At 32.2% G+C, this 18,054-nt stretch overlaps 1 protein-coding gene across 3 annotated transcripts in view; it reads right to left on the bottom strand.

Annotated features, from left to right (window-relative positions):
• Positions 1-5,502: 5,502 nt before the first annotated feature.
• The window catches only part of LOC106473783 (zinc finger protein 883-like), a 38,175-nt gene continuing 25,623 nt past the window's right edge, over positions 5,503-18,054 (bottom strand). For all 3 annotated transcript variants that reach the window (XM_022402174.1, XM_022402176.1, XM_022402175.1), the window contains exons 4-5: positions 15,800-15,983; positions 5,503-7,754 (exon numbers count right to left, since the gene is read on the bottom strand). In XM_022402174.1, the coding sequence (XP_022257882.1) occupies positions 6,256-7,754; positions 15,800-15,983 (1,683 nt within the window). In that variant the 3' untranslated portion in view covers positions 5,503-6,255. The remainder of the gene's footprint in view (positions 7,755-15,799; positions 15,984-18,054) is intronic.

Here is an 18,054-nt window from a genome sequence, read left to right as displayed (position 1 = left end):
AAATATTTTTTTAGGTTTTTATATGCAATTAAAACCAAAAAAATCATAAATTACAACATCAATACTACAGAATTCTACTATAATTTATCGAGAAAGCCACTGGGGGGACATTCTGAGCTTTTGATTGGTTATTCTCATGTCATATATTGAAGTAAGTGTATATAAGGAACCGTTTCCAAAAATGGTACTGTTTGATTTATTACATGAGGGAAATCTCAGCAAATAGAAAAGATAGGAGGTTATTATTTGATATTCTAGCTTGTTAATATTGGTAATTTGGGTTCCTAATTTGTACAAAACTACAGACTTTGTATTTTGACATCACAAGCATCTAATTTGAACCAGTGTTTTATTCAACATACCATGTGACACAAAAAAATCGATGTTTAACTGTGTGTTTTCAATATTACTTTTAAATTAAGAAATTAACTAGTGTATAATATTAAAATTTGAATTATAATCTAGTTTGGTACCAAACTTATATGACATAAGTTTATGAAATAGTAGATCAATAAAATTTTGAGTATGAGTCAACAAATGTGATGACATGGTTTTTTGACCCATGACCTGTCTGGACATGGTTAACTGTGAAATTAATATTCTTAGCACAACCAACCATAATGTATTGTAATGTACTGAAGGGTTTTTGTGACTAGTATCACACCACGTCCTTCTCGAACCTTCATGAATTATCGGGAGACTACTAGATTGGGGGTAGTCTGGTATATATATAAGACGGTCACAACGTGACGGAACAACAGTGTAATGAGTAATTGAATGTATGCGGACAGAATATTGTTGGCCACGTGAGTCTTGAGTTATCGCGTTTGTTATAGAGAGACTGTTGAAATTAAGTGTACCGTAAAGTTGTATTCGGAAAGAATAAACCAGTTTTATATAAGAAAGGACTTGTGTCGCTAAAGTTTCGTCGGAACGAATTTATGGAAAATTAACTAAAGAACGGAGACGTAACAATGTATATGATATTGTGTTGAAGAAAAGATATTTAACCTAAGTATCGATTAACCCTTAAACAGAACCATGGGTAAACCGAAAATAGCAGACACTTATTAAGCCTAATTGAACAGTCCAGAACAAAGGATATCACTAAATACTAAATTAAAAACTTAAATGAACAATAGGTATGTACAATATTGGAAGAAGTTTGTGTGGACCCCAACTCAAGGGTTCCAAACAAACCAAGTGCATAGGAAGGATAAAAAATAAATGATAATGAAATAAGACATGATTGTATACAATTAAGTAAGTGTGTAGTAACAATAACATATGTATGAGACGCAATGTATGGAAGAAAAAACAATAAAGTTAAACTAGTGATTGATATACCAGTAAGATGAATTACAGGTAATCCTAAAATAACAAAGACTATGGTAATCCTAAGCGATTGATATAGGAGAAAAGATACAACTAAGACTAATTGCTAACTTGAATATGAATATTAACCAATCTAACGAAACTTATGTTATGGAACCCAAATAACTATAGATAATAATATTAAAACAATAAAATTATACAAAAACCAAAACAGTAGAACATCTTATCTTTCCACAGTCAGTGGACTGTATTTCAAATGTGTCGGCCCCAAAACTCTGAACTTGACTATGACTATTAACCAATCTAACGAAACTTATGTTATGGAAGCCAACTAACTATAGATAATATTATTAACAATAAAATTATACAAAAACCATAACAGTAGAACATATTATCTTTCCATAGTCGGCGGACTGTATTTCAAATGTGTCGGCCCCCAAACTCAAGGTGAGGCCCAACAAAAGTCAGTTCATTGGAAGATCAATCTCCCGACGAAGTAAAGCCTAAAATCTTTTCGTGGAGTACTGCAACCTGAAGCCCATGTAAATGTGCTAATAGAACATATAACCTCCAAAGTGGTAATGTATAATTCATAATGCAAAATGAATAACCAAACACAACTGTGTTGGCATAAAAAAAATGTTTTTGTAAGGAAGTAATAAGTTCTGTAACTGGGAAGAAATATAAAATAATTTCACTTCGACATAACAAGTTACAAAAATCACTACTGTATAATAAAGAGTAAACTTGTTGAAAGAAAATAATACAAAAATATGGAAAAAATAAAACACTTGAAGAGAGCACAAACTAAACCTAATAAAAGGAGTACTGCGAAACAAGAAGTAATAATGTGGCAGAATTGAATAGAGGGAGGCACGTACATCTTGTCACATGATAATTTGCATGAGAGACGCATTGGAATTAGTCAATTCCAGATGGATGGGAGTTTCAAGGTTTGTGGCATGTGCAAAAAAATGAGAATAGCTATTTATGTGAGAGGAGGTAACGTACCAAATTCGGGATTCAACCTGGCATAAAAGCACCTTGGTGACAATCTTATGTAATTGTCTTGTCCACAGTTGTAATATAATACACAGTGAAGCAAATCAAAAGCTTGATAAGAACACACACCTCAAAAGCTGTCTGTGAATAATGTAGTTGAAGTTCAAACAACTGTGTCAACTTTGACTTGTTAAAACTCAGAATACATTTGGTATGAATGTCTTTTTACTTTAATACTTAATTTACTTCCCTGTTCATCAAGGTTCATTCAGCACTGACAACATCAAACTTAGGAATGGTAAAGTGGTAATAACAGAATACAATTAAAGAGTGTAATTGCAAGTGTATTATTTCACAACACACTACAAAGTTTTTGGAAAAAAAATAAATGGTGTAAGAATGCACTGAAAATACAGATTTAGTACATAATGTCATGTGTCAATAGCTTTACTCCTGACCTTTCACTTATGGAGTTACAAGTACATCTAGAACATAATCTTTAGGGCCAAAGGTAAAATTAAACAAACCAAACTTTCATTCTAGTTAATTTCTTCCCCTACACTGCTAAGCCTAGGGACATTCACTTGTGATTTTCTGGAATTAAATTACCTGAAAAGTTATCTGTATAACTTCATTCTGCACATTTTCTTACTGGTATTAATTCATTCTTATAATTAGCTAAATAGAAGTGTTATTCAAAAATTCCTTTCCTTCACAATGATGTTGCCAATGCAAACTCAAATATCCCAAACTAAAAAAATTCACTGTATGATGCTTTGGCAATTTGCCTTTACATATTCTATTTCTACACACTCTGTTATATACATAAAAGCAAATATATACATGTGTGTATTGGCACTTTTGAATAAGCACATTATATTATTCACACTTTCTTTGATTTTTTGATTTTATAACTAATTTGTTTGTTTGTTTGAAGTTAAGCATAAAGCTACACAGTGGGCTATCTGTGCTCTGCCCACCACAGGTATCAAAACCCGGTTTCTAGCATTGTATGTCCAAAGACATACCGCTGTGCCACTGGGGGGGGTTCTTTAATTAATACTAATTTAAATATAAATAAATTATCACTAGTAAATGTTTTTCTCCTGTTAGCACTAGTGTTGTTGTTTTTGATGTAGCTGTATTGTTGGTTTTTCTTGGGTAATATATAACACTTATACTAGATAAATGATCAGCTATTGAACCAATAGATTTAACCATGGCTTGACGAAGAATATTTGCTTGAAATGTCACCTACTTACATTTTTCTACTTAAGAGATATTATTCTCTTTATTTATTCTTAAAGTTCAATTATTAAAACTACAGCAAGCTTTCTTCATAATTACTTTTATTTATTCACTATTATTACACATTACAGATAAAAAAAAGTAGAGAGGTTAATTACAGGCTGCTGGAAGTGAAGCACGTTCTTAATCTACACATTCATTGTAATTCAAGGTGATTTTTCAGCTGAACATGAAAGTGAATAATCACTGAGATTTGTATTTTATACTGAAATCATTTAAATTAAACCTTTACAGAACTTTGGTAATTCTAATAGTAGTTCTTATTAAACAAGAGAAAAGCTAGGGAAATAGATAACATATACATACAAAGAACTATTAAATTTTGCTTTTTCTTCAGTTTTTACTAATGAAGATTTAAGCAGTATTCCACATCTTGAACAGCTGATAGATGGAAATGAGATCAAACAAGATGACTGCATTAATTCTGAACTGGTTAAGAAAAAATTGGGAAGTTTAAAAAATGATAAGGCTCCTCGGCCAGATAATATTTCCTCAAAGGTTTTGAAGAAGGTTAAAGATTGGATATGTGAGCCACTTACTACTATTTTTTGTCAGTCCGTGAATAGTGGGAAGGTGCCAGAGAATTGGAAGTTGGGTAATGTTACTCCTCTTTTTAAGGGAGGTGACAAAAATTGCCCCAGTAATTATAGGCCCACTAGTCTTACATCAGTTGTGGGAAATCTGATAAAAGATGCTTAGCAAAGCCACTTAACAAAGTTTAGAATTTTATTGGATAGTCAACATGGTTTCACAAATGGAAAATCTTACCTTACAAATCCTTTGACGTTCTTTGAAAAAAAGTTACTGCTTATGTAGATGAGAAGGTATAGATTTGGTGATTCTGGACTTTAAGAAAGCATTTGACAAGGTGCCACATAAAAGGTTCGTAACAAATTATCTCTATGGGTGTGGAGGATACGTTAACTAATTGGATAGACGAGTAGCTGGATGGAAGAAAACAGAGGGTTGTTATAAATAGATGGATTTCAGTCAAACTGAATTAATGTCACAAGTGGGGTACCTCAGGGCTCAGTCTTAGGACCTTTGCTCTTTTTGATTTATATCAATGACATAGATGATGGAATGGTAAATAAATTATTCAAATTTGCTGAATAATATTAATATTTTGGGTGTTGCTGACTATGAGAATAATGCTCTTGCTTTAAAAAAGGATATAGATTACTGGGTGAGTTGGGAGAATAACTGGCAGATTGCTTTTAATTAAAATAAGTGCAAGATAATGCATGTGGGATATCATAATTTGAATTATGAGTATAATTGTGATTGGAATAATCTTAACAGTATCATGAAACAGTGTGCTGTTGCTAATGGTAGGGTAAATAGGATTTTGGTTGTATCTACAGAAATACTGAATACAAGTCTAAACAGGTTATAATTTCATTGTATAGGTCACTGGTTAGGGCACGTTTGGAGTACTGTGTTCAGTCTTGGGCTCCTTACCTAAGGAAAGACATTGAATTGTTGGAAAGGTTTAGAGGAGGGTTACTAGAATGGTGCCTGGAATGAATAGGTTGTCATACTAGGAGAGGTTGAAATCTCTCAAATTGTTTTCTCTTGAAAACAGAAGAGTTACAGGGGATCTGATTGAGGTGTTTAAGATTGTGAATGGAATTGATAGCGTTGATACATTATCTTTTTTCATATTTAACAGAGAGAACAGTAGAACTAGGGGACACAAATATATATTTTGGCAGGGTAGGAGTTATCTTCATCTAAGACAGATTTATTTTTCTAACATGGTGGTTAGCCTTTGGAATGGGTTCCATTAGATTTTGTGGAGACAGTAAATTTAAGTGAGTTTAAGAGAAATCTCGGTAAGTATATATATAATAAGGGTTGACTTTTTTTAAAATTTATTTATTAATAGTTTTAGTTTAGAGGATGGGACAGCCAAGATGGACCAACAGGTCCCATGTTGTCTCAAAACATTATGATGGGTTATTCATTTGAGCTTAATTCTACTTTAAAACAAGAATACTCAAAATGCAAGAAGTTTAAGAAACAACGAGTTAACCACAGATGAAAATAAAATAAGCATTAAAGGAATAGGCATACTACATGGGCTATGAAGCCAAATGTACACAAGATCTTTGTTTAATCTTTTGATGGGTTACATTATAAAATCTAACACTGTCCTACAATTGTATTCTGACAGCATTCATTTTATCTGTATGTATCAAGTGGAATGATCTTAGAAGAAATAAATACTTATCTGTATATGTATATAGCTTTCCCCATTCTGTTTAGGCCTATAATAAAAAACTAAGTATATTAACTTTGTTAAAAGACAAGTAAACATAATTTAACAAGTAAAGCATTATGTGAATATGATCATTAAATTACTTGTAAGGTTGTCTGTATAACTTCACTTTGCACATTTTCTTACTGGTATTAAATCATTTTTATAAATAGTTAAAAATGTAATTGAGAATCTGTAAATTGTTTCTCACAAATTAAAAATTAATTTTTATGCTCAGTAGGTGCCCTCTAATGTCTTTTTAGGTAATTGCTTCTTCCAAGCTCTTTACTACAAAAATCACAGCCATATGGTTTATGTCATTTAAAAAGCAGATTCACCCAGTTTTTCTCTCATATATCTTTGAGGTCACTAGTTCTTTCAAACTCTTTCTCAAACAATAGACAACTGGATTGTTTCTCTCCAACATGTGTCTTCTTATGTTTTTTCAGCAAAGTACTAGTTCTAAAATCTTTACCACAAACTAAGCAAATGTATGGTTTCTCTCCAGTGTGTATACGCTGATGAGTTTTTAGATGACTGTTTCCTCCAAATTCTTTGCCACACACTACACAAGTGTATGGTTTCTCACCAGTGTGTGTCCTCTCATGTTTTTTTAAGTTACTATTACTTATGAATTCTTTGTTACACACTACACACTTGTAAGGTTTCTCACCAGTATGTATTCTCAGATGTTCTTTTAAGCTACTATTTGTTCCAAAACCTTTACCACATACTATACAACTGTATGGTTTTTCTCCAGTGTGTATACGTTGATGTATTTTTAGATAGCTACTACTACTAAATTCTTTGTCACAAAAAACACAACCGTACGGTTTTTCTCCAGTGTGTATCCTCTGATGCATTTTTAGATGAGTGTTTCCTCCAAATTCTTTCCCACACACTACACAAGTGTATGGTTTCTCTCCAGTGTGTGTCCTCAAATGTTTATCTAGCTGACTACTTGTTCCAAATTCTTTGCCACACACTACACAAGTAAATGGCTTTTCTCCAGTGTGTATCTTCTCATGTGATTTTAGGTTGCTTGTACTTCTAAATTCTTTATCGCACAATACACATCTGTAGGGTTTTTCTCCAGTGTGTATTCTCAGATGTTTTTCTAGCTGACTATTTGTTGCAAATTCTTTGTCACACACAATACAACTGTATGGTTTATCTCCAGTGTGTATCTTCTCATGAGATTTCAGGTTACTACTACATCTAAACTTTTTTCCACACACTACACACCTGTAGGGTTTCTCCCCAGTGTGTATCCTCACATGTATTTTTAAATGGCCATTTGTTCCAAATTCTTTTCCACACATTACACAGCTGTATGGTTTTTCCAGAGTGTGACACCTTTCATGTTTTTTTAGATCATTATTTCTTCTAAACTCTTTGCCACACACAACACAACTGTATGGTTTCACTCCAGTGTGTATCTTCTCATGTAATTTTAAGCTACTATTACTTCCAAATTGCTTACCACACACAACACACTTGTATGGTTTCTCCCCTGTGTGTATCCTTGTATGTATTTTAAGTTGACTATTCCTTCCAAATGCTTTACCACACACAACACAACTGTACGGTTTCTCTCCAGTGTGTGTTCTCTTATGTATTTCAATTTGACCCTTACTCTGAAATTCTTTACCACAAAAAACACATTTGTATGGTTTATCTCCAATGTAGGAAACCTGACATTTTTTTAGATTTTTTTTTTTTGAAAATATTTTCCCACACACATCAACACTGCTTGGCTTCTGAGATTTTATGTTTTTTGTATTAGGAGCTTCTTGTATCAAATCTTCATATGCTGTTCCACGTTGGTTGTTGATGTATGTTTTTGGATCTACAATTAAAAGGGGCAAACAATTACAGTTTAAGTAACATCATACATAAAGTATTTCATCTTCCTAACTATATTTTTTGCTCTAATAAATAAGTTATAAAAAAATAGATAACAGTACTAAAAAGTTGTTGATATGTTGTTTATATCAGTGGACAGCATCCATTCTTAGATATTCTCATAAAAACAAACCTGATAGTTTAAGTATACAAGAAGATCGAGACTAGGCGTCTACGTTTTATATCATATCACTCCTGTAACATGAAACTTGGAAACGTCACAGGTTTAGACAAAAACATAACATTTCAAAAATAAGTAATTATATGATACAGAACAGGGTTCTCAAATGTTTCAACTAGAACCTCCCTCCCAAAACCTTATACACCCTGGCAGAGAACCCCCACCTAATGATTTAACAGAAATGTTGAATAATAACTGCTCTTAGGTACCTTACTTTCATTACAATTGTACTTTGAAGCAAAACAATTTTGTGTAATCAAATTTACTAAAATAAATTTCTCACTGAAATACTGCTTTGTCAGGTTTTAGTTAAGCTTTAAGATTTCTACATGTGCTGAAGGCCCCGTGAGATTGTTTCATCAACTACAATTTGGAAACAACTAATATCAAATTTAAAACTCAATCAACTATCATGAACATCTTGTCAGTCGAGCAACAAAATTTTAAAAATGGTAATCCAACACTAACACTGTAACAACAAACATAAAAAAAAAAACAGCTTTACCAGACATTGGAAAAAACCTTTTGACCAACATGATACAAAGGTAAGATTTAGATTACCCTGCAGGTTTCCTAAAAGATCATAGTAATGTTCAAACTGAACATTCAACAACATTTTAGTTCAGTTTAAAAAAAATGTAAATAACAATGCACTAAATGAATATTTTATATTTCCGAGAATTTCTCTATAAATACCTTGTACCATGATTTCAACATAGTTAACTAACAATATTTTAATACTTACTACTTTTGCAAAAGTGTATATAGGTAACAGTCATGGCTGAATTTGAAAGTATGACTACATGACTATTGAATGATCCAATGATTATATCAATGAACAATGATGTTTAATACTTCGTGATTAGTGTTTAAAATGATGAAAGCACAGATGGAGCTACTTAATAATTATCTATCTAATTAATTATCCTTCAACACTATATATATATGTTATACTAACTGGTTAAATGGAGTGTCTTAATCATCCCAGATAGAATTCACTATAGGATAAGTACTCAAGTTGGAACATAAGTGGAATAACAAAGGACTGACCACTTAAAATCCCAAAAAAGGTCTATAAATGTAGTAGATTGATGTTTTATTTATCCCGAATTACTCTGCAAAAAACATCATCTCAGATGTGAAAATTAAGCTGTAGCAATTTGCCAGTGCATGTTCTTTCATTTTTCTTAAATTAATTAATATATATTTAATTCCTATCATTTAAAGATCTCTTACAATACCACTGTTATTCCTATTTTTCTTTGAATATTAAAAACAATTTAACCCACAACCAAAACAGGGGAAACAGATCAACCCAAAAGAATCACTTATATTTTACATAACTTCTCTTTACATATCTCTTTCATCAACCAGTTAACATTATTAACCCTGTCTGAGCTGGCAGAGTGACACTGTGTCACCCATTTAATATGCTCTCACACTTAAGATGTTTAACCTAATTGCAATAATATTTTAGGATGTGAATTTTCAGAAATTTTATTGTAAAACACAGCTTAAAAAAAACAAAAAAAAACAAGTATTTTCTTTTGTTTTTCTTTTTGTGTGAGCATGTATGTGTATGCATTAAATTGTAACCTACGGGGTAATCACATGCTTCAAAGTACAGAGAATATTTATCATTTTAATATATTCGAGTTGAATGTACAAACAAGTAACACTTTATGAAATGGCAAATACAGTTTTGTATATTAAAGTCATTAAGTGTAAAAATATATAGGAAATATCTACGTACTCCAAAAATATATATATCTTTACACAACATTCTATGTATACACACACTATCTTTCAGGATTTACTTTATTTTACCAACTTAAGTATCAACGTAGTTGTCCCTAAACGGAGAGTTGAGATGTATCAATATTTGAATAGTCTAACCCTTTCCAGACTATTCATACCAAGTATTACCTGTAAAGAAAGTGCAACATAAAATTTTGGAAAAGTTAACTGAGATTTTTCCCACAAGTTTCCTCCAAAAATTATATCTGAAATATTGAAATCTTAAATTTTCTTTTGATGTAAGTTTTATTTTAACATTTGTTTTAAATGAAAACTTTAGCCTTGATTGTCAATTTTAGCCACCTGTTGGAAGTTATAACTTTCCAATACGAAAATGTATTTCTGATAGGTACATCCCCCCACTCACCCTTTTTGTGCTTCCCTCTATATGCAAATGTTTTTCAAAATGCATGCCACAAGCCTTCCACATCCCTCTGTTGGAATACAAAGTTCCAACATGTCTCTCATGCATATCTTCATGCATCAACATTCCACCAATAGGAGAGCACTACTATCATGTGACTCCCTCTGTGCACCACTACAAAACTATCACTTTAAAGTTTGGCAGAAGACGAGAGCACCAAAAGATTGTCGGGGGGAAGGGGGGGAAGTGTGAGAAGAGGGAAGTACCTATCAAAAATACATTTTGTATGGGAAAATTATAACTTTCGATATGGTACTTTCCTCTTTGCAGGATCCATAAAAAAAATTATGGTATGGGACAAGGCTGCCTGATAACCCAAGATAAAAGGAACTGAAGACCCATGGTCGAAAAACCAGAGGAGAAACTCTGGCACCTGAGACATGGGATTGATCTGAAGGAAATTCCTGACTCATAGAGTAACTGCAGAACACTTTCCATTTATGCCAATAAACACCAACTGAAGAACAGCAAATGGAACAAGCTAAAAGAAATGTAACTGCAGGTATAAACCAGATCTCCCTGCGAAGAACTGAATAAGAGCCAAGCATGAAGACAGATGATGTGAATGTCTGGATGGAGTACTGGCGAATGAAGTGGACGAAGAAGGGCAAGAAACAAAGTAAGAGGCAGAGGAGGTAAAAGTTGGAGCTGGAGAAGTTGCAGAATGATAGAGATGAGGGAAATCATCCATGGAAGTAAGAGGATGGGGGGATGAACATACAGGAACCTGTGGAACCAATCCTGACCGAAGGCATCAACATCCCTAGCTACAAGAGGGGGTACTAGATACCAAATACAGGTAATGAGAATCGAGAGACCACTCCGATGGAGAGAATGTATCAGGATGACAAAAACAAACTACAATCTGAGTGACAGCACTCAGAACATGACATGCAAGGATATGTATATTAGTGTGAGAGGAGGTCCAAAAGAACAGATCTAATATGTGTAAAGAGAGAGGAAGTGCGAACAGGTGCCACACACAGGAGCAATGCTCCCAAAAAAGGGACAAGAGAAGAAAAGGAACAGACTGTAAAACCCTATTAATAATGGAAAGGAAAACAAACAGCAGTGTCACACCCAATACTAACCCAAAAGCAAAGAAGCCATGTGAGGAGGGAATAAACTGAAGATGGCAAAAACCCCAACATGGAGGGAAGAAAGAGGAGGTATCTCTTGACAAACCCAAAATGTAAACATAACACCAAATAAAGAGAAACATGAAATATTAAAGGTATGAGTGATGTTAGGCAAAAAAAATAATGAAAAATGCCTTAAGAAATCTGCCTGAAGTTAAAATAAGGTAAAAATTGAAAGTCTGTAAAAAGTAAGGCTTCTAAGTTCCAAAACTAAAATGAGACAAAAGGAACAGCACAGAAGATATGAAGATAATATTCTGCAAAACATGTCTGAATATGTGTAAAGGAGGTCTAGCAGATACTGCAACAGAAGTGTGGAAGGAATTAAATGATAAGGTCAGGGAGAACTGACAATTTTTGGACACTGGAAAATGGGTTCAGCCATCAAATAGGGAAGGTGGGCAATAGCGGAAGCAGATAAGGCACACCAACGTGAATTTAAATTACTGGTACAAAGATAAATTATAAACAAAATGAAATTAATGGTAAGAAGTATAAAGTAGAGATTAAATGAAAGTAACTGTATAAATAAAAAGTATAAACTATAAAGAAAAACAAAACGAAATAGTGAACGTAGTGAAAAATGGGAAGAAAATGGTGTAGGGAATGTGTCCCTTATGATATTGAGTTGAAGAAAAATCTGGAAGCGTGGTAGATATGGACCTGTCCATAAAACTACAGGAAACCAATAAACTAATTAATAGTATGAAGGATGAATTATAAACTGAATGAAATTAATAGTATAATAGAAAAAGTATAAACTAAATGATATGAATGGTAATTATTATAAAGTAGAGATGAAACGAAAGTAACTGTAAAAGGATAAACTATAAATAAAAACAAAATGAATTAGTCAACATATTAAAATGGGAAAAAAACGGTGTAGGGAAAGAATCCCGTATGATGTAGTGGTGAAGAAAAACTAGAAACTAAGTAGATACTAATCTGTTAATAAAGGCACTGGTAAACCGATAAATAATACAGTAATGAAGTCGAATCAAACATGACAGTGAACAAAAATAACAAGGAAATCTAAACTAGAACTACAGTGAAATCGAAAAGAACAATAACTAGTTAAGTCTAATCGAACAGTTTAGAACAAAGGAGAACCTAAGAATGAAAAGAAAAATGAAACCGAACAATGAATAGACACAATACTGAGAGAAGTCTGTGTGGGCCCTGATTCAAGAGTTCCACCAAAACCAAGTGAAAAAAAAAGATTATTAACAAAATAAAATAGAAATGATATGAAAGTAAGGAAATACCAAAGTTAAACTAATGAAGGGCATACTATGTTAAGACTAATCAAATGGTACAGAAGAAAAACAACAAAGACTAATTATGAACCATAACATAACTTGTATTAACTAATCTAAATAAGCATATGTTATGGAATTCAAATAATTAGATAATAATATGAAAAATAAAATTGTAAAATGTCTTATCTTTCCAAAGTTGGTGGGCTGTATGGCAAATGGTGGACCATGAAGTATGAAGCGAGGTCCAACAAAAGTCTGAACATTAGATGATCAAACTCCTGATGAAATAAGGTGGAAAATGTGAAGGAAAGCCACTATAAATGTGCAAAAAGAACATAGAATCTCTGTATTGGGAATGAAGACTACATAATGGAAATCCAGTGGTGGAAAAAGGCTATCAAGATCTCCATCCACCCAAACAGGGTCAGCATCTAGAGGAGGAATTGTGGGCGAGAACCAAAGAAAGAGGTTGACCTTTTTAATGTTCAATCTCCCAGAGGATAAACACCGATAAAAACCCACACTGGCTTGTGAGATAATGCTAGTCATAGGCATGACCCCTGAAGTGGTAATATTAGCTTCAGAATGTGACTGGAATAAGCTGGGATAAATGAAGGCAAATTTCAAACTCCAAAAAATCTGGAAGTTATAATAAATGAAGATCACTTCGTGAGTGTACTAAATACAAATGTGAAATAGTAAAGAGTGACAAACAAAAATGTCTGAGTACAAGTGCTGCTAAACGAGAAGTGACAGTTTGGTAGAGGCGCATAGACGGAGTCATATGCATCATGTGAGTGTACTATGCTCCTTTTGGTGGAGGTGGCACATGATGATTTACATGAGAGACACCTTGGAATCACTTGATTCCAACAGGGGGAGCAGAAGGCTTGTGGCATGCGTAAATAAAAAGTTTGCATATAGGGGCAGCAATGAACAAGAATAACTAATCTTGTGAGTGGAGGGAATTACAGTATTGGAATCTGTTTATACTTAAATTTTATTGTTTTATTGCCCTTTGAACTGTATCTAACTGATATAAGATTTAAATCACCTGGTGAACATGTAGCTCATGTTACCCTATCAAATTACATAACACACAGGCTACTCGTGAGCATACCTCATGAAAGTTTTTAATATTATTTTACCTAATCTAACCTAAAATGTTTTACAGTTTAGTTACTTTTATAATAATAAATAAAGAATACACATGAAAAACAAGAAATAAAGTACTTTTTAGTTTTTTTATTTTGCTGTTGACTGTTGATGACATTTAACCCTACTTTGTTTATACCAGTGGTACTACTGCAATAAATAATTTTGGATTTAATTAAATAATTAACCAAAGAACACAATAATAACCTGCAAAAAGCAGACAATGTCCCATAATTATCACAATTTTTCTGGCTTTCTAACTACGCAACAATAGCCGTTAGAAATTCAGCCAAGCTCATTGATATGTTTCTGGATATAATAAAGTTTAAACTGGAAGTAAAATAAATAATTCTCTATACAGAAAACAACATAATATATGATTTGATACATTAAAACCTTGGCTTCTTATTGGTTATAAATATTAGAAAGAACTATTGGCAATTTCTGAAAGAGAAAATGTGACAAGTGGGTATGGCAAGAAGGGTCTGATTTTCTAGTTTGTGGCTCTGTAACCAAACAAGATTGAAAGCTAATTAAGAATTCAAAACTTTTATATAATATCAAAACTATGTTCTGATGCCAAGTTTAAATTTTGAATGTAACTCACTAAAACCTCATTACATGCACAGAAAAAGATGCCTGTAGTGAAAGTGTTAATTAGAAATTTTCATTTTATATATCAAATTAAGTCTAACTGATCTTATTTTTATCAATTATTTATATTTGTTATTCATCTTTATGTGATGAAGCAGTTGTATAGTCAAGGAAATACCAATAAATGACAATGAACAGTATAAGTGTTGACTGATAAAAGTACAATTTCCATTCATATTCTAGTCCTACATTGATATAGACCATATTTTTCAACTATATTTGGTCAAGCTCAGTTTCTCTCCAATAATTACAGCTTGTTTTGAATAACTAAAGAGTTCTTGTATGTATTGTTTGAGTAATCATAAGTTTACTAATACACACAAATAAAGTTTTTCTGGACAGTTTCCCATCTCAGAACTCTTAGCTTATCATACTCACAAACCCTAAATATTCTTATTTTATGTCTTCTGATTTAAGAATATTCCTTTTTAATAAAGATGTAACATAACACAAAAAAATTATCATAAACAAAATGATCGTCAAATAAAAACTATGAAAAATTACATGTTTGTTCCTAAGTTTTGAAAACATTAAAATCCTTTGTTCTCCACTGCGAACTTCCGCTAGTCATTTTCTCAGACATCTTACATTACTGCATAGCCAAATGTTTATTTTACACTGACATAGATATACAAGAACCTTTTCTTTCCAATGACTTGAGAGGATAAGTTTTTTAGTTACTCTAAATCCACGTACTGTGGCATCACAAAATCTTCTCAGTACAGGGTTCATGAAATGTTCATCGAGAGAAAAAGACATCAGAAACAAAACCTTTGATAAGTATCTTTAAAAGATGTCAGGGTCTGCATAAATATAAACCTATATTTTAGGATGGGCAGAAAATTTCTAAAACAAAAATGGGTTCTCTTTACAGGCAATACCTGTTGGAACCGTGCAGAGATCAAAGTTTAAACATTTTCTTTATATTTTTCTTTGTAAAGTTTCAAAGGAGATACATACTACTTATATTAGTTTTAATACCAGAAACAGTGCAACCCTAAAGATAATGTATATTTTTCAGAACTGGTGAGTGTTTCATTTGTAATTTGAACAAATTAACATTATTCAACTTTACAGTTCTCATTCTTTTGTTTTAGAACTCTCACATTCTTTTGTGAGGTTTTCACTTCAACAGTCTAGTTTTAATTGAATCAGATCTTCCAATGTCTCTTGCAGGGTCTTACCTTCAACAGAAGAGTTCAAATTGCAGTAAATCTTCCTAATTCCTTTTAGGGTCTTTACTTCAATTGAAAATTTGAAGAATAATTTCACACATTTTATCAGAAAATATACAATAATATTTAAAACACAATGGAAAACTATAGCTTTTCAAACAGTTTTCAATTAATATACAAATCTTGAGGAGATAACTGTACTTACCAGATATATCTTCTAATCCAGAATCCAGTTGTAGGAACTCTTCTTGAAATTCATTTTCCTTTTTCACATTCACAACATTATCTTTTGAACTAGTTAGATCATTATCATCACTCTCACAGAACTCAGAAATAATTTCTTGTTGTAAATCACTAGGTTGCTCAGTTGTCACTCCACAAAATGTGTTCTAAAATAAAAGCATATTCAAATGGTCAGTAAGAAACAACTAATGCAGAAACTAAAGTATACAAATACACAATTCTTGTCAGAGTATTAAATGTAAAACATGACTAACTACAACTGTCATTGCTGCTGTGAATTGATATCTGATAGGTTTTATCTTGGCAAAAAAGTACTCAATAGGAAAAATACAGTAGTCATACAGGGTTGTATGATAAAGTATTTTAATTACTATTAATTATAATAACATTTGACAAAAACTATTTAAATGGTTATACTGCAATTTCCACAATTAGCAAACATATTTTGAGATTAAACCAGACACAAATAAATTTTTGTTTGCCCTGGAAATTATCATACACCTACAAAATAATGAATATATGATACTGAGATCACATGAATGCTTCTATTATTTTTTTTTCTCAGAGCAAGATATTAATGTGCAACATTTCCAACAAAAGTAATTATTCCATTTATAATAACTGAATTCTTGGTTTTGGATTAACAAAAGAATTAACAAGAAACTGATGTTTCACCCTTTTAAAAAACAAGTTTAATTTTGGTAAATTGATATCAAACTTTTTTTTAAAGAAAGAAAAACAAATGTTTTCCCTTTAATTTTTCTAATAATTAGGTTTTTCTGTAACACCTTTATTTTAACTAGAATTAACACAGGAAAATTAAAAAGATATTTTTTTCTACTGTGGACTGACAACTGATACTTACAGCAGCTCCAACTAGTATGCTTAATCTGTGAAGTTCCTCAGACAAATCTCTCTAACAATAACAGTTCATTTGTTTTCATAAGTGATTCATAAACAATAATATATAGTCTTAAGTAATTGGGATGAAATGCATAGTAGCAGGTCAGCCATTTCAGAGTTTACTTGCTATCAAATAACAAAAACAGTAGAGAAGCTTCAGGGAATGTGTTTTGATCACTGCATAATCAAGAAAATCTCAAGTGTACACTAGGTAACGAAAGAGTAATAAAAGTACTGTTTAAATTTGTATTCATTTTTATGGCTTTCAAATTTCTATTTTCAATACTTCATAAAATAAAATAAAAATAAATATCGTGAAGTTAAAGCATTATTTCTTAATTCAAATATGAGGTGAAATAGACATTCCATAATCTTTTTCCTTTTACTACTTATGAAAACAACAATCAATAAAATATAATTTGATTGCTATTCAAATATCTTACGCAAAAACTGAAATTAAAGAAATCATCATGGACATTGCATGGATCTTCTTAAGTTTCAGTTCATGGTTCACACACACACATACAAAACTGTATGCGATAAGAACTCAATGATGAAAAAGTTATGAAAATATTCAGCCAAGTTTTAAAGATAAACTGGATTAATCTACTCATTGCTTAATTGAAGTTTATATGTACATAACAATTATTTTTTATAACTATTTTTGCTATATAATATAAGGTCACCTGATATCCTTCAGTTTAAATACCATAGTGTACTATATCAAGCTACCTAGGTATGTGTAGGTGTGAACAAATAGCCAAACCTTTCTGAAGTATAATTAGAAGCCCTAGCTTAAAGGGAAAAAAATTATGTATTTGTCCTGGCCAGAATGTGAATTTACAATACGACATTTTCCTAGTATAGAACATTATGATACTTAACCATTCACATTGTACCAAGAAACAGGCCGTGACCTCGCTGACGCAACACTGCCCCCTCCTTAGTATTGTTCGTCCCGAACAATAGCCACTTACATTAAACCAATAACAATTAACAATAACTTATTTAAATGTACAGAATTACAAACACAAAATTACAATTCAACAAAGTCTCTTAATTTTACAGGACGTATCTTCTTCCGTACTGGTCTCCGTCTCGTTGGCTTCTGCTTCAAATGGGGTTCATCTGCTTCATCAGGAAATGTTCTATCGTCGATACCAGTCACATCAGTGTCAGTAACTTCATCAAGGGCTTCACCGTTTCCCTTCTCAAAACTGAGTAGAGTTTCTTCAATGGTGGCTTCTTCAGGTGGCACATCTTCAGCAGCGTCATTTGTTCTGTTGTCCACTTCGTCCCAACTGAAATGTCCTG

This window comes from Limulus polyphemus, unplaced genomic scaffold (genome assembly GCF_000517525.1).
Source record: "Limulus polyphemus unplaced genomic scaffold, Limulus_polyphemus-2.1.2 Scaffold6502, whole genome shotgun sequence".
In the NCBI taxonomy this organism is placed as follows: Eukaryota; Metazoa; Arthropoda; class Merostomata; order Xiphosura; family Limulidae; genus Limulus; species Limulus polyphemus.
The sequence above is the reverse complement of the archived record's forward strand: the minus strand, read 5'-3'. Positions and strand labels throughout refer to the sequence as shown.